Source organism: Lissotriton helveticus, chromosome 9 (genome assembly GCF_964261635.1).
Source record: "Lissotriton helveticus chromosome 9, aLisHel1.1, whole genome shotgun sequence".
Classification (NCBI taxonomy): domain Eukaryota; kingdom Metazoa; phylum Chordata; class Amphibia; order Caudata; family Salamandridae; genus Lissotriton; species Lissotriton helveticus.
In genome coordinates, this window is record NC_136070.1 from 1,068,870,989 (window position 1) to 1,068,893,844 (window position 22,856).

At 48.5% G+C, this 22,856-nt stretch overlaps 1 protein-coding gene across 1 annotated transcript in view; it reads right to left on the reverse strand.

Moving 5' to 3' along the window:
* ACAD9 (acyl-CoA dehydrogenase family member 9) overlaps window positions 1–14,848 on the reverse strand; it is a 360,785-nt gene extending 345,937 nt beyond the window's left edge. The window contains exons 1-2 of the mRNA XM_078661437.1: window positions 14,624–14,848; window positions 5,834–5,927 (exon numbers count right to left, since the gene is read on the reverse strand). Of these exons, the coding sequence (XP_078517563.1) occupies window positions 5,834–5,927; window positions 14,624–14,782 (253 nt within the window). The 5' untranslated portion in view covers window positions 14,783–14,848. The remainder of the gene's footprint in view (window positions 1–5,833; window positions 5,928–14,623) is intronic.
* Window positions 14,849–22,856: the final 8,008 nt, after the last annotated feature.

Below are 22,856 nucleotides of genomic sequence, written 5' to 3' on the forward strand. Positions count from 1 at the left end.
TGCAACGACGAATAGGCTTCAGTAGGGAGCACGGTTAGACCCGCGCCACGTGAGGCAGGGGTGAGATCCTTGGCTGCAGGAGGAAAAGCCGTTGCAGAGACTGGGCACATCATTAGGTCGCGGACCCCACCAGCATGCTGGTGATGTGCATATCGACAGGGACAGGAGTGAGCTTTCGACCTTGTGGCTGTACCAGTAAAGGATTGATATGGGCAAAGGAGACCCCAAACAATGAAAGCTCAACTTTGAGAAGCCTGGAGGTGGGTCGGATACAACTGGAACATCGATGGCGGAAGAAGGCAACACTGCGGGCCCCCACAAACAAACCCTCAGAGTAATGAAGCCTTAATGTCCGGGTTATGAGCAGGTTTTAAGGGGCTTGATACGCGCTTCGACTCACTGGACAAATGGCTTGACAAAATGAGGGCCCGGTTGGAACAACATGATGGGAGGCTAGAGACAGCTGAGGGCAGGATTTCGGACATGAAGGACGGCGCCGCACAAGCCACCAAAAGGATTGAGAGAAAGGAAAGGGTGCTTAAGACCATGGCTATCAAGAATGAAGACCTGGAGGCCAGGGAGATGCGGAACAATATTCGCATTATGGGAGTGCCGGAGACAATGAACACAGGCCGGTTGGATGGATTTGTGGAAGGGTTACTGGTGGATCTATTTGGGCTAGAATTGTTTACTTCTACATTTGTCGTTAATAGAGCGCACCGCACCCTTGGCACCCGGCCTAATCCTGGCTGTCCCCTGCGTCCTATAATGACACAGCTTCTCAACTTCAGGGACCGAGACACTGCCCTGCGTATAGCTCATGAAAAGGGGACGCTGGACTGGCAGGGATCAACTATAGCCTTGTACCCAGATTTTACAGTAATGGTGCAAGATGCCCGTAAAAAATACGCCACGTCAAGCTCGCTCTGAGAAGGGCAGGCCTGAAGTACGGCAGGTTGTACCCTGCAAGGCTCAGAATAGATGTGGATGGTCGGCCCCGCATTTTAGAAACGCCTGCTGCAAAGCAAAAATTCTTCCGAACACGATGTGAATGGTCGAACAAGAAAGTCCCCATTACCGGATCGCTCTTGAGGAATGTCGGACTCTGGTGCCAGTTCGGATTTGTTCTCTGCCAGCTGTTGGACTATCTGTTAAAGATAGTTGATAAGTATTGCATGTGCTTCTACCTATACTTAAAATAGTGGGGTCCCCGCTGCCGAGGTGCCAGACGATTTAAATAGTTTTGCCTCTATTTGATAACATGCAATCGGGGATAAGGAGTAGCGTTATCACCCCCCAGTGCTTAGGCACCTACACTTGTTTGAGTATTTGGGATCTTTAACATTATGATCATTTTGTTGATTGGGAGTTGGGGCTTTCCCCTGGAGAAGATCGAGGAGATGGGAGGGATGGGTCAAGTTCACAGATTAGCTGTCACTTCAAAATAGTAGACACATGCTTAGAATGTATAGCATGGTTGGGAGTCCAAATAGTGGATTAGATGCAAAATTGGAGAATGATGCATAGTATTAATATGGTACGAGAACATGATGTTTATGTCTTGGAATGCACGGGGACTCAATGATGCTCGGAAGAGAAAACAAGTCCTGCACTACCTACAGCGTCATAACGTAGACGTTGCCTTCTTACAGGAAACTCACTTGTCGCCACATAACCCCCCTAGTTTCACCTCCAGTTGGGGCCTAAATCGATATTTTGCTAGCTACAGCACATACTCTAGAGGGGTCGCCATTCTAATACACAAGCAGCTGCCATTTAGAGCGGTGGAGGTTTACTCTGACCAGGAAGGCAGGTTCCTGCTGATAAAGGGATGGTTATCAGGGAACACTATGTTATTTGTTAAGGTGTATGCTCCAAACATAGATGATCTGTAGTTTTTCATAGACCTACACAATAGCATTGACAAGATGGGACGGATCGGGTATGTCTGTAGTTTTTCATAGACCTACACAATAGCATTGACAAGATGGGACGGATCGGGTATGCATGGGTGGAGATTTGAATATTTTATTGAATCCACAACTGGATAGCACAGCAAACACATCAGACATGAAGCCAAGAGTCAGGCACCCCTTCCTTCGGCTGCTGGATGCCTATCAGCTGATTGATGCTTGGCGTCACTTGCACGCAGACACGCCAATTGGTACTCGTACTATGAAGCACCTCATAATACTTTCACAAGGTTGGATTACTGGTTGCTCACTCCCAATGTGGCTACATGGCTGGGTGAGATGAAGCGCCTCCTGCATACCTTGTCAGACTATGCTTCGGTTACGATGGGACTGAGCATCTCTAGTCCAGGTGCTACAGCCAGGCAGTGGAGGTTCCCCAAAATGGCGCTACACGATCAAGTATTTGCAACCAAGTTAAGTCAGGGCATTGACGATTACTTTGAAATCAATGAGGGCACTGTGGACACTAATGCCATGCTTTGGGAGGCATTTAAAACATACATAAGGGGGGCAAGTGTATTTCGAAAGGGTCTGGAATTCTTAAAGATCTGCGTAACACCCTATCCGGGATTGAGAGTCAATTAATGGCTATAGACACAGAACGAGGGACCACCCAGATGGCTTCCAGGCTGAGGCGACGGGCGGCTCTCCTGGTTGAATTTCATGAGGCTGCAGAGAGGGAATCACACAATTTAGGGAAAAAAGCAGTTGATAGAAGATATGGGGAGGGAGGTCGCCTAGGCCGCACGTTAGCTAGATTGATTCAGCCCAACAGGGGCCCTACGTACATTACCATTGATCGGGGATGATGGTGGGATTATAACCAATTGCGAGGGCATGAAGAACAAAATACTTTCATACTATAAAGATTTATATACTACTAAAGTCTCCCCGGACACCGCTACTAGTAAGAGATACCTGGACGAAATAGCCTTAGTTTAGCTGGAGAATGCTCATAGGTAGTTTCTGGAAGAGCCATTCACAGTGGATGACGTGGTTCAGGCCATACAGGCAATGGATGGGTCCAAAGCGCCGGGTCTAGATGGCTTCTCCGGCACCTTTTATAAGGCATTTAAGAAGACACTGGCCCCCCATCTTATAGATGTTTATCAGGAAGTAATAGAAACATGTGTGCTCCCCCCGACTCTACGTGAGGCTGTGATTATACTACTACCCAAGTCAGGTAAAGACCCCAAGAGTTGTGGTTCATACAGGCCGTTGTCCCTATTGAATTTGGATTATAAGATTCTAGCACAAATGTTAGCTACCAGGTTGGCCCTGATAATCGATCAACTGATCTCACCTGCCCAGGCAGAGTTCATCTCACACAGATCCACCGCTTTGAACGTTCGTACTCTGTTTGCGACCTTGCACAGGCTTTCACCCACACTACCAGCAGCTGCAGTATTTTTAGATGCCAAAAAGGCCTTTTACTCTCTAGAGTGGCAGTTCCTTCGGGCTACACTGATAAGGTTGGGGGGATGCCGCCGAGGTTCATTGTGGTGGACTCGTTATTATATACGTGTCAATCGGCACAAATTCAGGTGAATGGTTCATTGACGGCCCCTTTTTTACGCTTTCGAGGGGAACACGTCAGGGGTGTCCACTCTCCCTGTTGTCATTTGTAATAGCGAGGGACCACCTGGTGCGTCACCTCCAGGATAATCATTTCATAGGGGCATACAATTTAAGACGGGCCCACTGTTGATTACACTATATGATATCATTTTATATGTGCAACACCCTGATGAAAACCTGGGCCACTCGCTTTAGTGCTCTGTCTGGATTACATATTAATTAGGGTAAGTCGGACATTTCTCTATTGATGGAGGGTCCTTGTAACCGGGACACCGAGTTGTCTTTGAGATGGTGCGATGACTCAGAGAAATATTTGGGGATATGTAAACACAGGGATCTGGCTCATATACTTCAACCTAATTACGGTCCAGCAATGGAGAAACTGGATGATCACATTGAGAGGTGGCTTAAGCTTCCCTTGGCCATGGCTGGCAGGAAAGCCTTGATCAGAATGGTCGTTTTGCCGCAGTTTCTGTATTTTTTTCAGAATATTCCATTACCACTATACAAGGCCTTTATTGCCACGCTCTGTTCCAAATTAATTCGCTTTGTGTAGGGTGGCAAACAATCTAGAATTAGATGGGACACCTTGACGCTCTCTTATAAGCGGGGTGAGGGGGGGTTCGGAATTCCCAATTTCCCTGTTTATTATCTAGTTGCACAGTGCAGGTTTTCCAGGCATTGATTTCATTTTGATTCACGGGTTCCATATTTGCGCCCGAAGCAGACTTATCTCACCCCACTACCTTGTCTGCATTGCTCCCGGCCAGTTTAAAACAGGACCCACTGGACATACAGACGCTGTCAACGACCCGCTGAGCCTGGATGCAACTCGCTCGAGCTACAGGAATACAGCAGCTGTACGCCCCGGCACTCCCTCTTGCAGGGAACATTTGGGTACCCATCCCAAAGGTCATGATGCAACTAACCTTAACCAAATTTAATTTGACCACAATTGGGGATGTGTTTCTCGGTGGACACATAGTCTCTAGGGATGAGGATGCCAGGTTTCAGAAAGCTATGTTCCTCGAACCGGGGCAACTTGTGTAGATTGCAGAGAGCGTTCAGGTCCCTGGTTCGAAGCTACCCTTTAGAACTACAGGAGTTTCCTCTGCTGACATTGCTTATCAAGGATATAAGCGGTGAACATCTCATGGCTAGGATGTACAGGGCCTCAGTGGCCATGCTTCCAGTTAGGGATGAGGGGATACGAGCAGCCTGGGAACGGGACTTGGGTGGCTCCCTTACAGATGCCCAGTGGGAGGCATGTTGTGAGGAGCAAACACATAAAGATTTGTTTAACCACAAACATAAGATATTACATTTTAAATTGTAATGGTGAGCTTACATTTCCCCTGCCATGATTCACCGCATGGATTCGTCACGCCCACACACCTGTCCCGGATGTAGTGCTCCAATGGCCGATTTTGTGCACATGGCTTGGATTTCTGCTAAAGTGGCACCATTTTGGACCCAAGTTTTTAATGAGCTGTCGGACATGACTCGCTTGGGCCTTTCCCCGTCACCTATGCAGGCACTGCTAGGATACGTGCAAGAGATTGCTAAGCCATACATGCGTTTTAGTGCAATTGCATTATTATTAGCCAAAAGAGAGGTAGCAGTTCACTGGGGGAGTAAATACCCACCAACATTGAAGGGTTGATGTTTAGCATGTCATACTGTAATACCACCAGTGAGCTGTACGTGCAATTACAACACCCGGCGTCTAGGCCACTTCATATCTGGCAGCCCTACCGGTCATATTTGTTGGAACAGACATCTGTAAGTTCTCAAACGGAACAGGGCACCAGCCCACAGAGAGACCAGAGTAGCTCATCTACCCCCGTGGAGAGGGATAGAAAGAGGTGAATAAAGAACGTGTCACTGTGTATCCGGCCTTAGGCATGTAAATTGTATTACGTAGGATTACTACGCATAGGTATGGACCACGGAAAGTTGAATATATCAAGCATGTGACTTGTGATGTACATTTTGTTTTTTGTGAAAAAGCTTATAAAGGTTTCAAAAAGTAAAAAAACTTAGCACTTTTCTTCCCTTCATTATAGCAGGGATTGTGGAACTTGTATCTGACTACATAGATTTGCAGTCAACCAAGGATTCCCAGGTTGCATTGGTTTATTAAATTAAAATACAGAACATGAAGATAATTCTATTGGTGTCATTGAGCCACTCTAGTTATGTTATCAGAAGTAGTGGTGGAGAGCGAACATTTCAACATATTTTTTGTTGATTGCGGTTTGGACGACAACATAAAAAGGTACCTTCTTCAGCAAAGAACTTTTCCACAGGTCCGACAAACTGATTTATTTCTTGTAGCTCTTCGTTGCTGATTTCTGGATAGGGAAACACTTCTTCCTAGAAGAAAATATGGGAAAGTTAAGCAGCTCTAAACACTATTAAGTTAAAGCTCAACAAAGGCATGTCTTTCTCTTGTTCTATAGGGAGACTGGCCTTCAACCAATAACAAATAGAGGGTTCCCGTAAAATACGCATGGCTCTCAGTAAGTATTTTGAAGGAAGGATGCTTGTGATTCAAAGAAGCAGTGCACAGAAAGGCCAACAGCTTCGGGGGTGGGAGTTAAATATATTCTAGCTGGAAAGCTTGACTAGTGTGTTCTTTATGAGAATCAGCTCTGTCAGTGTGTGAATTTAAGAGGGAAAGCACTTTCATAATAGTCCTTTATGAGGGGCAACCACCTCAGATTTATATTGATGGGGTATAACATGACCCCAAAGGGAAACGCTTGGGGTGCACCGCGTGGTGGAGATCAACTGTCCCTCGTTTACCTCCCCTTACCTGCCACTAAGAACCAGCCTGCAGAAACAATGACGGAGCAAAGTCTGCAGCAAGTTTATAAATATGTGAGATACTAAAAAAAGCAAGGGAATACCAACCCCCTGGTGACACATTGCCCTACATCCCAGCCTGCCCTTCATTTTTCCATTGGTTCACCTCCTGTCAATGTTTGGAATCCACTTTGAGGATTGCCATGGGATGTTGTGAGCGGTACTTACCAGAGTTCTGCATTATGGCGTCACCAGAGAGACCCTACGCACATAGATTCTTCCTATCGACCGCCAGCCTTTCAATCATACAATAACCCCTCATTTAGGTTGTTTTTTTTAAACTCGTTTTATTAATGAAGGGCAATACAAAAAGAAAAGAAAAAAAAAGAAAACATCAGGTGATATTATACTTTCTGTTACACACATTTCTTCCGGCCAGATACAGAATGTTAAAACAATATCTTGCAATATTAGGATCATGGGGATGCCTGTGCTTCCAATATCAAGCTCGTAAACGGTGGTTCACAAATCTCTCCCCTGTAAGTATTCCCTTCTCCCCACACCTTCTCCCATTTCCTCGTGCATCCCCTGGCTATAAACACCAACTTTTCCCTGAACATGCACCAGTCAAGGTCCTCCGTCCACTGGGAGATCCGGGGCTATTGGCTAGCCCCCCAAAGCCGGGCAATGTTCCACTTGGCAATCATATATGTCAGAGTGACCCACTGCTTCTGACATACATTCAGATCTGTGGGTTACCACACATTCAATAAGCACCTTCGGGCTTCCTGTAGTATCTCCGCCTCCAATACCTCCCTCAATACATCGTGTATCTTTATCCTTTAAGTCTGTATCTCCACACAATGCCATAGGATATGGATCAGGGTGCCAGATTCCCCACATTCTCTCCTGCATTCACCACTCTCTCCTCGTGCCAATCTGGGGCCTGTGATATAAGACCTGTGTAGTATCTTCAACTGTACAAGTCGGAGCCTCATCTGAATTGCAACTACTTTGGGGGAGGAAATCGCTTCAACCCATTCTTCATCGTCCATTTCCAGCCCGTCCATACACCATTGGTCTCTAATGTGACTCAGGGGATTTTCCATATTGTTAACTAGCTTTTTAAATATCAAGGAGGTCATCCTTTCGGGGATATGCCCGTTCAGCACGCGATCTTCCAGAGGAGACGACTCCGGGAGAATCGAGCCCCTAAGTATATGTGTAGCAAAGGCGTGTCGCACCTGTAGGTACCGAAACCGCTCATTATTATGTCAACTGTATGTGTCTTGTAAAGACTCGAATGTAAGCACTCCATCTTTCCCCCAGACATCCTTTACACGAGAGATACCAATAGTGTCCCATTTATCAAACCCCTTTGTTGTCCAAAGGCTACCCAGCTTTTCGGAATTCAACAGGGGGGTAGCCAGTGTTAGTTTACCCTCCCACCCCAGACTCCTATTAGCCACGTGCCACACTTGTACTGCATGTGCAGTCGGACCGGTCAAGGCGAACGTCCCGGTTTTAGCATACAGAGCACTGTCTATCATCCCTCCTGGTGCCTGTCGCTGGTCCATGGCAAATCCCGGGTTCCCGGGTGGGCTATAAACAATGTGGTTCACTGCCGCCAAGTGTGAAGCCCAATAATATCTCTGCAAGTCTGGGAGACCAATCCCGCCATCGTACCACGGGAGAATTAGCTTGGTGAACACAATTCGGGGCCTACCATCCCAGAGAAGCCGCCGCTGGAGAGTTTCTATCTCTTTAAAATAAGCGGTCGGCACTGGGTCCATCGAATTCTGCAAAAAATACAAAAACCAGGGTAAGGCCATCATTTTGAAGAGGACGGCTCGCCCAAGCATGGATAGCGGAAGAGCCTTCCAACGTTCCACATCTTTCCTGCATCTATCTAATGGAAGAGCCAGATTTTTGGTATAGCGCAACCGCGGGTCCAGCGTGATATACATACCCAAATACTTGAAACCTACTCTCTCAAGCTGGATTGGACACGATTGTGGGACCACCGGTGGATCTCCAACTAGGACAAAGAGCACCGACTTAGTCCAGTTAATGGCCAAGCCCAAGGATCTGCCAAAGATATCCAGGACATCAAGGAAATTACTGAGGGAGACTCTGGGATTAGTAAAATAAAGCAAGACATCGTCTGCATAAAGCAAGATCTTATCTTCCCAGTCGGTCGTCCACCGTAGGCCCCGTATCGACCTGTCCCATCGGACCTAGGCCGCTAGGGGTTCCATAGCAAGGGCAAAAAGAAAGGGGGATAACGGGCATCCCTGCCTCGTACCTCTCTTCAGGAAGAAGTCCCTGGACCTACAGTTATTAACCACCACTCTGGCCAGTGGTTCAGCGTACAACAATCATACCCAACCGATAAACTCCGGCCCAAAGCCCAATTTCGCCAGCACAGCAAATAAATACTGCCATTCTACCCTGTCAAATGCCATAGTAGCATCTAAGGACACCACCACTGTTGATTCATGAATCTGTGGGGAACCCCCAAGGATACCGTGAAGTCGCCGCAGATTCAGCGCTGTGTTACGACGCGGCATAAACCCAGATTGATCCGGGTGAATCAAAGACCTAATTACCTTGACTAGTCGAGTAGCCAGCAGTTTTGCCAAAATCTTGTGTTCCGCGTTGAGAAGCGATATAGGCCTATACGAGGAACACTGCGTCTTGGGCTTGTCCGCTTTATGTATGACTACAATATTCACCACTCTCTGATCATAGGGAAGTCTGCCCTCCTCCCTGCTATTCAAGAACATAGCTCGGACATAAGGGGCAATTCGGCTGGCATTTAATTTATAGAGTTCGATCGGAATCCCGTTAGGGCCAGTCACCTTTCCCGATTTTATTTGCCTTATGGCCTGTGCAACTTCTTCATCAGAGATAGGAGAATCAAGTTAGTTCTTGTCCTCCCCTGAGAGAGTTGGCATAGGAATGTCTCTAATCATATCACCATTCTCAGCCTCAGAATACTCACTGCCAGCCGCATAGGCCTTCTCATAGTAATCAGAAAATGTGTCTGCCACTGCCTGTGGATCCGTAATCATATGCGACTCCGAACCCGCCAATTCCGGTACCGACCTAGAGGCTCTGTCACCGTGTTCGAGCCATGCAATCAATTTACCTGCTTTGTCACCATGTTCGTATATGTGACTCTGCACGGCACTATCATGTACTGTTGCCCTGTTCCGCGCCAAACTCCTGTATTCCTCCTGTAGAAGCCTCAGATGGTGGAGCTCTGTAGCCTTATGTGAGTCTGCCACCCTCTCTTCCAGGCGAAGCATTTCCGCGTGATCACGGCTTGGCTCCTCTTCTTTTTCCCTGCTACCAAGGACAATACTTCCCCCTCGCTACTGTTTTGTAGGCTTCCGAAGGAGACTGTGCCGAGTCCACTGAGCCACTATTTTCCAGAAAGTATCGGTCAGACATTCGAAGTATCTCTTTTTTAATAAGTGAATCTTTTAACTGCCATGAACTAATCGGAGCAATCCTACCTGCCGTGGGTCTGTCAGACATGAGTTGTATCTATTAATCAGAGGGGGAAGGATCACTGGTCCTGCATAACCAGGGTATGTAGGTCTTGCAATTCGTGTCCCCCAAATAAAAAACCCTCATGCACGTATTGGGAAGGTCGAGGTAGCGGTGTATCTTGATTCTCCGCTCTTCATACACGTGTGTGCATAATCATTGGGTCAGTTTGTTATGCAGCCTCCAACCGGAGGTTCTTACCCATGGTTAAAAGCAGTAGTGATGAGTGATGTGACAGTGCGCAATGAGGTTTTTAAAATATCCGGACAGCCAGATTCTATGCTTTATTCGGTCTGGATTCGGATAGCCCGTTGATGAATAAGAAAGATCGTGCGTCTTGTGAATTGTTAGGAATTCATACGCACACAAACGAGTGATTAAAAGTGGTCGACATGTTTCTGCCCTTGTTGCCTAGATAGGTCTATCGGGCGTGGGACACACGAATTGCAAGACCTGCATACCCTGGTAATGCAGGACCAGTGATTCTTCCCCCTCTGATTAATAGATATCTAAGCCTAGGAAGCTGAATGGATCAGAACTTCCTTCTCCCTCATATGATTAAAGTAGACATGAGTTGTAGCCACAATGGGGAATGATCAGAGATACCCCAGGCAAGATACCTCCCTTCCTGTATCATAGGAGCCATTACCGCCGGCAACAGGAGATAATCTAGGCACGACAATCTGCCATGAGCAGCTGATATGTGCGTGAAGTGTGTCAGGGTGGGGTTGCGAGCACGCCAGCTGTCAATTAGTCCGAACGTTTCCATAAAGTCTGAGAGCCATCTCTGGGATTGTCTGAGCGCTCGTGGCGGGTTGCGATCGGCTTCCCCGTCTAGTATAGCATTAAAGTCTCTCCCTAACACTAGACCACTCAGGGGTAGTGTAAGGAAGACAGAACCCAGATCTCGGAAGGTGTCTGACAGGAGGCCAGGAGGAACGTACACCAACAATAGAGTGATAATCTTACCCTCAACGAGCCCCGAGACCCCCGCATACCTGCCTCTCTGATCCACCCACGTATTCCGGATCGTCAGGGGGAAGGAGTTTTTCACCAGAATCCCGACCCCCCTGGACCCAGAAGTGAATCCGGCGTGTACCACCAACTTATATCCCCCCTGTGAAGGGCCATACACTTGTTACCCACCAGGTGCGTCTCCTGCAGCAACACTACATCAGGGGAGTGCCTCCTAATAAGCTGACTACCCATCCCTCTCTTAATCTTGTCACCCAATCCATTGACAATCCAACTCAGCACTTTCATCCCGGACCCTAGATTACTCAGCGCCATTCAATCCAGCTAGGAAACGCGACACAACATCTTCATCACCTGACACAAAGAACAAAAACAAATCAAAAGAAACACCAACGCAACTACCCCAAAACAATCCTGTCTCTCCACCCCCACCCTGCACCCCTGCTCTCGGCATTTGCCAACCCCCAACTCGCAGTGTGCCTGTCGCCCCATTACCTAACTAACCAACTATCTAAATATAGATCAGAGGAGGAGGTCAAAGCTACGCCACCCCGCCCCCAGCCGTCCCGGTCATATCATGCGCCCACTACTATGCACAATTTGAAGGGGGCGGCTTGGAACAATGTCTCGCACACTACTTCCCACCCATCAGGCCTCTCTGATCATGACATTTAATACTTATCAGTTTCGCTGTTGAGCACCCTGGTCCTCCTCACCACCTTCCCCCGGGTTTCCTCTCGGGGGTGAAGACTGTCTAGCCAGTCCGAAGCTATTGCCGGGTCATCGAAGAACCAAACTTTCTCCTCAGTCTCGACCCGCAACTTGGCAGGAAACAACATAGCATACTTCAATTCATGATCCCGAAGCCACCGCTTGACTCCAAGAAAGCTCTGTCTCTGCTTCTGGACCGCCTGGGTAAAGTCCAGAAAAAAGTTCAGGGTGGAGTTCTCGTATGGCAAAGGTCCTCCAGTCCTGGAGGCCTGCAGGATAGCGTCTCTATCTCTGAAGTTGAACACTCTTGCGATCATTGGGCGCGGTGGGGCCCCGGGTCTAGGTCTTCCTCTCGGAATTCTGTGTGCACGTTCTATGGTAAAGAAATTCCCCAGCCCTTTCGGTTTCAAATGATTGAGGATAATGTTCTCTACAAAGAGGTCGGGGGTCGCTCCCTCCGCCTTCTCCGGGACTCCAATAATGCGTATGTTGTTTCTTCTGACTCATCCCTCGTATTCATCCAGTTTGCGATGCATCTGAGCGCCAGACTCCCTAAGATTTCGGACATCCTGTTGCAGCTGCGAAACTTCGCCCGTCAAGCTCGTGGTTTTGATATCCAACGACTTGACCTTCTCACTAGTTTTGGTGAGATCGGCGCGAATCAGGTTGACTTCTATAGTCACAGTATCCAGTTTATGGTTCAGCGACACCATCTGTTGCCCCAAGGATGTCTTTAGGCCATCTATAGCCGTCATCACGTCCTGCAGTGTAGGCTCCGACGCAGCATCCACCGACTCTCCGCCACCCCCCCAGACACCCGCCCCGATCCAGAGGGCGAGCTCTTGGGGAGCGTATAGCGGTCCAGCTTGTTGGACTGTATTACTCGAGATCCCCTGGTCGATTTAGAAGGCTGTCCCCCGGTCTCAGCCCTCACCGCCATGACGGATCAAGCGCCAGCAGGTACAATCTCACTGATTCATAGGCTGTGACCATTCACAGTGAAGCGCGTGCGTTGCACCTAGTCAGGTCGAGATCCACTAGGTATAGCGCTCCCGTGTCAGCTCTGCCACACAGTGATCCTCAGAACCAAGAGCCAGGCGTCGCAAGCACCCCGGGCACTCCCCTCAAACTTCGGCTTCACCTTCTCCCTCTCTCAGGACCCCCAGCCTCAGGCAGCGAGGCGACGAGCAGCAGACTCCGCGTGACTCAAACTCAGCCGCCCAGCGGGTCTAGGAGACGCCTGATGATACATTCAGTGCTCAAATCAATGTTTCCCAGGCCCTTCTTGTTTAAATAGGAGGTTGAGGCTCGATCGTCTGCGGTGCGCCTAGTCCATGGTGTGTCCACAATGGATTGTAGGGCATGAGTCACCACAGGGTACTCAACTTCCCGGCCCGCAGCTGGGGCGCAGCAGCGTACCACCACCTCTCCCAACGCATAAGCCCAATCAGAAGTGAAGGGAGGTGAGGGTCCTCAAGGATCAGCGATTCTGTCTCGACACCGTTATCAGGCAGGAGATCAGGGCGTAACCAGGTGGTATCCGCTCAAGCGTGTTGACGATCGGGAGCACCCCAGCAGTCGTCCGTCACTGCAAGGGGCATCCGGCGGCGCCACACAATGTTTCACTCCACCTCATGATAACTGCAGGGGCTCTCTCCCCTCCTTTAGGTTTTTAATGGTTTAACAAAAAGGAATTGTGTACATTATTGTTTGTTGTATGTTTGTGACAACTAAATTGTCTGTGTTTTTGTTGGATAAACTTAATATACATATATCCATAAGAAAAGAAAAATCTAAACATTTAAAACAAAAATATATATTTTTGATATATGTGATGAAAATATAGAAAGGAGAAAAAGGCAAATTAATAAAGAGAAATATTTTCATATATAAAAACGGAAAGAGTGAATTTAATAATTGTATCATTACATAACTATCACACACTGTTTTCATGCATCTTTAGGCCATATCTCTGTGTAAATGTTTAAATATATCTTGTGGTTAGCTTGTTGTTTACCCCAGTGATTTGTACCCTACAGCTAGCAAGGTTTTTTGTTTTTTCGTAGGGGTCCCCTTCTTTCCAAAATTCGAAGCACTGAAAATACATTCACTGATACACGCAGTATGGGTTAGTCCTCCAGCCTTGTCTTGAAAGAGGCTATAAGAGCGAAAGCAACTTACAGCTTGGTGGGTAGGAAAGGCCCAGTTAGACTGCATTGTGTGGCACTCCTTGCTTAGAGCAGTGCCAGATACAAAGTCTGTTTTAGGTTTAGAAAGATCTTTGGCACTCTGATCCCAAGTGCATTTACATTTACAATTTGTTTTAATCCTGTATATTAAGTATGCTATCTTATAGTAGCATGGGTACAGTGCACGTTCACTGGATGTATATTGAAGCAATAGAAAGAGCTGGAACTGAGTTTAAGGAGTATTTATTCAACGAAAAAATTCTTGTTACTTCTATTCGCCAGCTTAACAAACAAAATAACCCCACGGACATAAGCTTTTTTTCAAACCTTTATCACTCTCCAAAGCAACGTTTATCCTCCATTCATCTTAGTTGGATAGCCCTCTAAAAGACCTGACTTCACCCGCATTTCTGATTGAAGATATTGACAATGCCTTTATCTCTACCAACGAATTGCTCCCTGGTTCTTTTGCAACTGTTGCTTAGTTACTTTCACGTGTTTGCTGTAAATTCTGTCACCAACTCTCGTTTCCCATAAAATGGTCCAAAGTCCTCGGGCCACGTTCGTGATACAGGAAACTTTAAATAAATGAATAGTTAGATTTGAATCGCATAGGCGTTCAGCTGCGGGCGTCTGTTGTAGGAAGCGACCCTATACTGCGCATGCCCCTACTATTAGAGCTGACTCTACTCTGTACCACCCCCGAGTCTGCAAAACGTGGAGCCTCTGCTGCCAGCACCGCCACCTTTGAAGAGCAGACTGGATTTTCCAGTTATTTTCTGAACCGTCCAGTCTGACTGCACTCCTCACGGAACCCTCGGAGCCGCAGATTACCTTGCTGATGGTGCCCAGGAAGAGCTCCTTGGCGTAGGCGGGGCGGCGGGGGCAGGTCCACAGCAGCCTGCGAGTCCCCTCCGCTGCCACCGAGGGGCTCCTTGCCGACACATGTGCGGTTCTGACGAGGCGGCTGATACGGCAGGCTCTGGCAGCCATGGTTCAATGTCAGCGGCAGCACCAGACTGAACTTTTACCCATATTAACACGTTAGTGCGGCGCGTACTGATGACGACACGAGCCACCGCCGATAAACATTCCCACGGCGTATCTGTCAAAGTGCTTTGCGTCTGAAGGCTCGAGGACGTTTTACATTCTCACCTTCATCGAAGGGGGAAGATGGTTCTTTTGGTCACATTTCTTTCACTAGTGAGGTACTTATGTATTTACACAGATTGCTTAAACAAAATAAAACATAGTCTCAATAGCAACACACTGTGCAGCAGGGGAATGACGGTCGATATTTCGGTTACACGTACATGCTATAACACTCAGTGACCAAAAAGAGGAAGGCTTTGTTTCTAATGAAGCATGATAACATCGCTGTAAATGAAGTTGACTCGATTCCAAACTTCATACCCTGAAATAAATATTTAAACTGCGAACTAAATTCATTTTTTTAATTTTCAAAACATCTTGCAAAATGACTTGTCCACTGCCGTCAGCCTGTAAACTGCAGTAGCAGCACCATACCTTGCCCTTCGTACTACTACTACACTGTTTTCAGAGCTTAACTGGTGAATTAATAAAATAATTTATAACGTTATAACAAACTCTTATTGCTAAAAGATAGTTAACACAAACAGCGGAACTTCAAGGAACTGAAAGTAGCCAAGTTTTATGTTTTTTTTCTCTCAAAGCCAAGTGCACAGTAGTGTTCAAATGTCAAAGAGAATTTGATTTGAAGATTTAGCAGCTAATTAAAAGAAAGTTCTTCCACCTTGTTTAATTCTTAAGATTTTAGGAACCACAAATACACGCAGAAAAGCAGATCTTGGTTATCTGTTCTGCGAATAATGACATTTAATGGTAAAATAGCTTGGTCCAGTCTTTATAAAAGTGGACCAGGCACAGTACTTTGAAAAGTATCCATTTACGGATTGGACGCCAGTAAAGGAAGGCAGATTAACTTTTAATGAGTGAGTTTTTTGTAGTCCAAGGATAAGACGGGCAGGCCCGGCCCCATTTTGCACCATTTGCAACCGTCTTAAGATATATTGCTCAGTGTGAAATTCGCCGCTTGCACACAAGGTATAATGCGTGCCGCGGCAGTTAAACAAAACACGCCACACTTGCGTTTATTCTTATGGTGCGGTCCCGACTGACTCGCAGGGGCCACGGCTCTATTTTATATCCATGTCTGGCGTCACACGCCAGTGCCAGTGACAAGCGTCCGGCTGCGGGTAGACTGAACCGCTACCCCGCCGAACACTACATTCCTTCTAACCTTTATAAAACATAAACAAAACATCAACATGTTAATCTGTTACCTGTTCCGGTCGAGCCGCCTGCTCTCAGCTCCTGCTCAGTCACCAGTCTCATCCTGCTGCGAGTCTTTGGTTAATCATACCATGAACCCCGCTAGACGGGAGGAGGGAGCCTGATTGTTCCGCAGGCAGTATCTGGAAGGCTCTCCCCGTGATGACGATGGGGACGGAGTCACTTCCTGCGAGACTCCTCCTTCCGTAGCTCTCACTGAGTCACTGGACTGTCGTCTGTCCTCACTTCTGGGAGGGGATGATTCAGCTTGGTCAGATCTGTCCTGTTAGTTCAAGGGAATTGATCCTTGGTCTTCTTCTACTTCCTCCACCTCTGTCTGTTGATTTGGACGCACCTCCATGTTATCCTGTGGTGGAATGTTGGGAGTCCCGGCATTGACCTTTTTGAAAAATGATACATTCTGCGTGATTTCTTCGGTTCTCCTCCGAGCTGTGATCATCGTGCCTGTCCGGCGAGTCACTGTCCATGGGCCCTGTTCGAATGGGAGACGGAACTTGCTCCCCGGGTGCCTGTCTTTCACATAGTCCAGGTCTCCTTCTCTGATAGTCGACGCCTTCGCCCTTCAGGTGACACTGGCTTGGTCATTACTACTGGTCCTTTTGGCAAGGACCCTTGTAGTGTCAATCTGGGAAGGGGCCCAGTCCCGGTGATGAGGAATGTGTCCCGCACCACTCGACCCATACTTGCTGGATCCAGTTCTCTCTCAGTCATGAGATGAGGTGTCAATCTGCATTCTCTCAGGAAACTGTAGATGGCTCTCTCTAAAGGGGCTTCTTCAGCATGCACAATGTAAATGACTTTGTTGACAGTGCGCATGAATCTCTCTACTTCCCTATTTGCTTGGGGCCAACGTGGTGTTATTTTCCGATGTTGAATGCCCCAAGACTTGAGATAGTCCGCAAAGTCTTGCCCCTGAAAGGGTGGGCCGTTGTCAGTCTTCACCACCTCAAAGATCCCGTGAGTTGCAATGGTTTTCTCTAACTTGGTTATCAATTCGGTAGCTGTTTGACTCCCAACGATGTCTATCTCGGGGTATTTTGTGAAGTCATTAATGACTACGAGGGCCTAGCCTCCATCCGGAAGATGAGCAAAATCGACACTGACGCACTCCCATGGTCGTTGTGGGTAGTCTTCAGTGATGACCGGGTGAGGGCGATCTGATTGGCCTGACACCTGGCACCATTGGCATGCTCTGACTGTCTGCTCGACCACTGGGTCCATCCCCGGGAACCACACTTTCGCTCTCAGCCGACCTTTCGTCTTCACCACGCCCTGATGCCTTTGATGTGCGAGATCCACCGCCTGTTGAGTAATGACCGACGGAATCACTAGCCGTGGACCTCTGAGTAGGCACCCACTGCTGTCGACGGAGAGTTCGTCCTTGACTCGCACGATTTACTCGAGCGTGGTCTTCGCCTGGGGCGTTCGGTGGGCCATTGTGGTCTGAATGGGGCGTCAGTCATTCGTCCGAATTGCGGTGATGGCTAGTTGCAGACAGTCGTCATTCTGAGTAGCTTCCACTATGGCTTCAAGGCTTATTGGAAGTGGTCGGTAACTCTCCCCTATGAAATGGACATACTCCTCGGTGTCCTCGGCATCTTCTTCCTCTGCTTTGGTCACGGCCCTCGGATGTCTGGAGAGGTAGTCCGCTGGGTTGGACAAGCCTGGTTTGTACTCTACCCGGTAGTCGTACCCCTGCAGCTGAAGGATCCATTTTTCTATTCTCGGGGGAAGGGGGGGAGGTGGGGGGGCTTTGATGCAGATCCTTGAAATAAGGGTACGAGAGGCTTGTCGTCGGTGGAAACTGTAAACAGGTGTCCATACACGTAGACATGGAAGTGTCTACAGGCCCAATGGATGGCGATCACCTCTCTTTCTATCTGGGAGTAGCGCTGCTCCGTTTCCCTTAGGGAACGGCTTGCGTAGGCAATTGGGCCCATTCCTCATTGCGTTGTTGCTGTGTGAGTACAGCCCCTAGCCCGTAGGGGCTGGCATCAACGGCGACATTGGTGGGCCGTGCGAGGTAGAAGTACGACAGCGTGGTATCAGCAGAGAGGGCTGCTTTAGTGTCTTTAAAGGCTTGTTCTTGGTTGGGCCCCACTGCCACATGGTGGTGGACTTCCTCAACTCCCTGAGGTGCTTCGTGATGTTTGTTAAATCAGGGATGAAATGCCCACAGAAGTTTACCATCCCTAAGAAACTCCGTACTTCCGAAATGTTGGAGGGTGCTGGAGCTTCCTGAATGTCTCGCACCTTGTCGGGGTCCGGTGCCACTCCTTTGTCTGAGAATGTGTAGCCAAAAAAATGATCTTGTTCTTCAAGAACTGGCACATTTCTTTGTGCAGGGTGAGTCCAGACTCTTTAATTCGTTGGAGAACGCTGCAGAGTCTTCTGTGGTGGTCTTCCACTGACGAGACGTATACCAATAGGTCGTCACTCACATTCAAAACGCCTGGGAATCTGCTGAGGACTTCTCTGATGGTGTTCTGAAATACCTCAGCGGCACTCGAGATCCCAAAGTTGAGACGCTTGTATCACCTCAGGCCGACGTGGGTAGAGAATGTGGTGATGTATCGAGAGTCCAGATGTAATGGCAGTTGGTGATACCCTGAACGTAGGTCCATCTTTGAGAACCACACTGCACCTTTCAGTTCCCCCAGGATATCATCGATGCTGGGGGTTAAATGGCGTTCCCTTTTCATGGCTGCATTGGGGAGGCGCATGTCGACGCAGATGCGGACCTGCCCTGGTTGTTTTGGTTTTCTCGCCACCACGATCGGGGATACCCACAGAGTAGGCCTGCTGACTTTCTCTATTATCCCTTGTTTCTCCAGGGCTTCCAGTTCATCTTCGACCTTTTTCCGCAGATGGAATGCAATACCCCTATGGCTCAGTGCTACTGGTTGGACTGATGGGTCAATGTGGAGGGAGACCTCTTTCCCTTTCAGGCACCCTATCCCCTTGAAGATATCGTCGAATTCCTCCATGATGTTCTCTATTTCCTCTTCTTGGACCGTGAGGGCAAACAAGATTAGCTTCAGCTCTTCTGCCGTCTGGCCGCTCACAAGCATCTCACTTCCTTCTTTAGTTACGTACACTGTGGTGGGGACCTGGAGGACCTGGTGTCTAAGGTCCGTTTTGAAACATCGCAGTAGCGGGATGGGCGTCTTTTGTCCATAGGCAAATACTCAAATGTTTGCTTTGCACAAAGGTGGTTGTGGACTCAATTGGTTGTAGACATTGGCAGCCATCAGTTCAATTGAAGCCCCTGTGTCAATGGTGGCCTGTACATCTTGGTGGTGAATCTTGAGTCTGCACTTTGGAAGCCGCCCTCTTTTTCGGGGTGGTTGACCCACTGCGAACACATAATAGATGGGGTCCTCTCCCGTGTCGTTGTCCATGTCGTTGCTGTCTTGCCTTTCAGTTACGGTCTTTGCTGTTTCTTTCCGGGGCTTCGATGACCTGCAAACGGCCGCAAAATGGTTCATCCACCCACAGACTGTGCACCTCTTCCCTTTTGCCGGGCAGTCTTGCATGCGGTGGGGCGTGCCTCCACAGGTGCCACATTCTTTCTTTTTGTCTTGTGGACCCTCTCCCAGGCTTTGTCGCTGCTTGGCTCTTACTACGTTCACCTGCTCTGCCACATTCGCCTGTTCCGTCTTGATGGGGTGATGGAGGGCTGCCTCCATTTGGGATGCTCTGGCCTTTGATAATTCTTTGGACCGTCCCAAAGTGAGGATGTCAGCCAGGGATTTGCCGGATTCCTGGAGAATATTCTCTCTCAGCTTTGACGAGTAGCAGCCTTGTATTATCTGGCCCCTGATCTCCTCTTGTTCATCCTGTTCATCCTGTTCATCCTGGAAGCCGCACATGCTGGCGAGTTCCTTCAAACACCCATGAAAAGTGTCCAACGACTCTTCTGCTTCTTGTCTGGCCTGGCGAAAAACCAACCTCTTGTATTCTCTATTCGCCATCGGCTCAAAGTGCGCACTGAGAGCGTTGAGCAGTGCCACGTACGTTTTGGGGGTAGCCTCTATCAGCGTTTTGTAAATGCGGTCTATGTCCTTGCCCCCCAGGTGGAGGAGTAGCGCTCTGCGCCGTTCACGGGATATCCCAGCCCCTTCAAAGTAGAACTGGAGGTGCTCTTTCCAGTCCCTCCATTTCGGGGCGAGAGAGGCCATCCACAATGAATGGTTCAATCGCAGGAATCGCCGCCATCAGGGCAAGGAAGTTGGCGTACCTCGTGGCACGTGCACTGCCTCTTTGACAGGCCTGAGGGCAGCCGCCTAGCCGAGGTCACGCTTGGGTTCTGTGTACTGTCGCGTGCCAGGCTGTCTCCAACTAACAATGCCCCTTGGGGTTGCTGCACAGTGTGCTGTGCGAGGTGACCCCAGAGCAGGGGTGCAAGGGTTAATAGGCCTTGTGGTCGCAGGATATGGCTGGGGCTACCAGGCCCTTTTGTGGGCGCAGGATATGGTTGGGGCTACCAGGCCCTCTCATTTGTGAGGAGGCTGTCTATTACCGGGGCGCTCAGGCTCTCCCTGGTGGCAGCAGGCAGGGCTTCTGTGCAGGGCACCGTGTCTCTGGGGGCAACAGACAAAGCTTCTGTGCAGGGCACTGTTAAGTACTGTGGCAGCAGGCAAAGCTTCTGTGCAGGGCACTGTTAAGAATTTTCTTCTTTGTGTTTTTTTTCCCTTTTTTTTCACAACAGTCTCCTGGTGTGAGTACTAGAGCCCCCCTTGTCGCCAGTGTGAAATTCGCCGCTTGCACACAAGGTATTATGCGCGCCGCGGTCGTTAAACAAAACTCGCCACACGTGTTTATTCTTATGGCTTGGTCTCCACTGACTCGCGGGGGCCACGCCTCTTTATTTTATATCCACGTCACGCACCAGCGCCAGTGACTAGTGTCATGCCGCGGGTAGACTGAACCGCTACCCCGCCGAACACTACATCCAAGTTCATCCAAGTGGTAATGCCAGTTATACACTACCGTAAACTATCTTTAGCAGATATTTAGTTATCAGACAGAAGTATAAAAATCTAAGTGTCATTAACATATGAAACAAATTGCAATCTAAACTTTTCACAAGTTTAACTAAGGGAATCATGTAGACATTAAACAATGTCAGACTCAATGAAAATCCGTGTTGGAATCCACAATTAAGAGTGAAAAGGGGAGCGTGATAAGGAGGCATTGGAGGAGGCTGGCTTGGTATATGGTGCACACTTATTCAAGTGTAGCTCCCTGCACCAATCCAGACAACCCTTATGGTGTTTTTAGCGGTTTTGACAGCCTTAGAAAGCTCTATAAGTGGTAGCTGTGGAGAGCAGCCTTCAGGCTTAGTCTAGGAGGAATGTAAAGCAGCTTGTTTCACCAGTATCTAATCTTGTAGTGCTGATTAAGTGAAAAAGAACCACCCTGTGGTAATTATAAAAATAGTTATTTATTACAGATACTCACTAACTCAATGCAATATCTCCTACCCGTAGATATAATTACAATACACCAAATACTTTGAGAATATGACAGGTAAGTAGCACAAAGATTCAGTGGGCTCCCAGGGGGGAGATCAAACCATATACAAAGATAGTGGAACTCGACTAGCGACCAAAGTCGGAAGTGGACCCAGAAGACTTAGAAAGACTGGGGGACCAAGGGACCACCCAAGGTAAGGACCCAGAAACCCCACGGAGGCCATGTGCTAAATGAATACACAACCATGTGCTTAGGGTAAGTCAATGAGGGAAGTCATGGTTATAGTTTTTAAGAAAAATGACCCTTCCCAGAGGACTTGAAGACACCCCGAGGAAGACGGATGGTTTGAGAGTCTCCCCACCTGTGGATACCCAGTAGACCAGGTTACCTGCCCCAGGGAAGCAGCGTGCATAGGTATAAGGTGATATCCGTAACTGCTGTAGACACCAATGGAGGACTTCAAGTAGATGCTGCTGGTGAAGATGCTGGAAGAGTCCGTTGGAATCCAAGGGTGGATTCAAGAAGAAGAGTACCTGTAAGCAGAGGGGACAGAGTCTAGGTCACTCAGGGGTGACCATGAGGCACAGGAGTAGAGTGCCCCCCAATGTCGGCTGTTACAGGAGAGTTGATGGTGCCCTTGTCTCTGCAGCTACGTGGACCAGGTGCCGCTGGGGACGACCAGGAATGGTGTATGAGCTGTCCCACGATGGATGTTGATATCCAGGGGGTCGATGTCCGGCGAGGGCACCAACAGGCCTTGGCAACGGCAACACGTGGAAGAAGACAAAAAGGTACTGTGTCAGGACTAGGAAGGTCCGAGAGACTCACTACGTTCAAGTAAGTCTAGGAAGCCCCGAGCAAGCAGGGTAGCCTTCCCGGAATCAAAAGAAGACCCTCGATAGGGCCCAGAGATCACCGGAGATGAGAGTCGCCCAACCTTAGCAACGGCCAGCCGACGCAATGCACAGAGAGACTCAGTTCTGGCAGTGTCGATGACTAATCCTGCCTCAGACTCGGTCTGAAGACAGTGTGGGCCTCGAAGTAGTTGTAAAACCATCTTGTATGTTACTGAACCTGTTGGAGTCAGTAGGAGACCAGGATCAGCAATTCAATGAGCTGGGTTGCGGTCGCTGCAGGGGAGTGATTCCTTCATTAAAAGCGAGATTCCTTCAGATGTCTTTAGATGTACACAGGTCCAGGATGTCACCTGTATGGAACACGGACACTAATGGTGCAGCGACTTGCAGATCGAAGA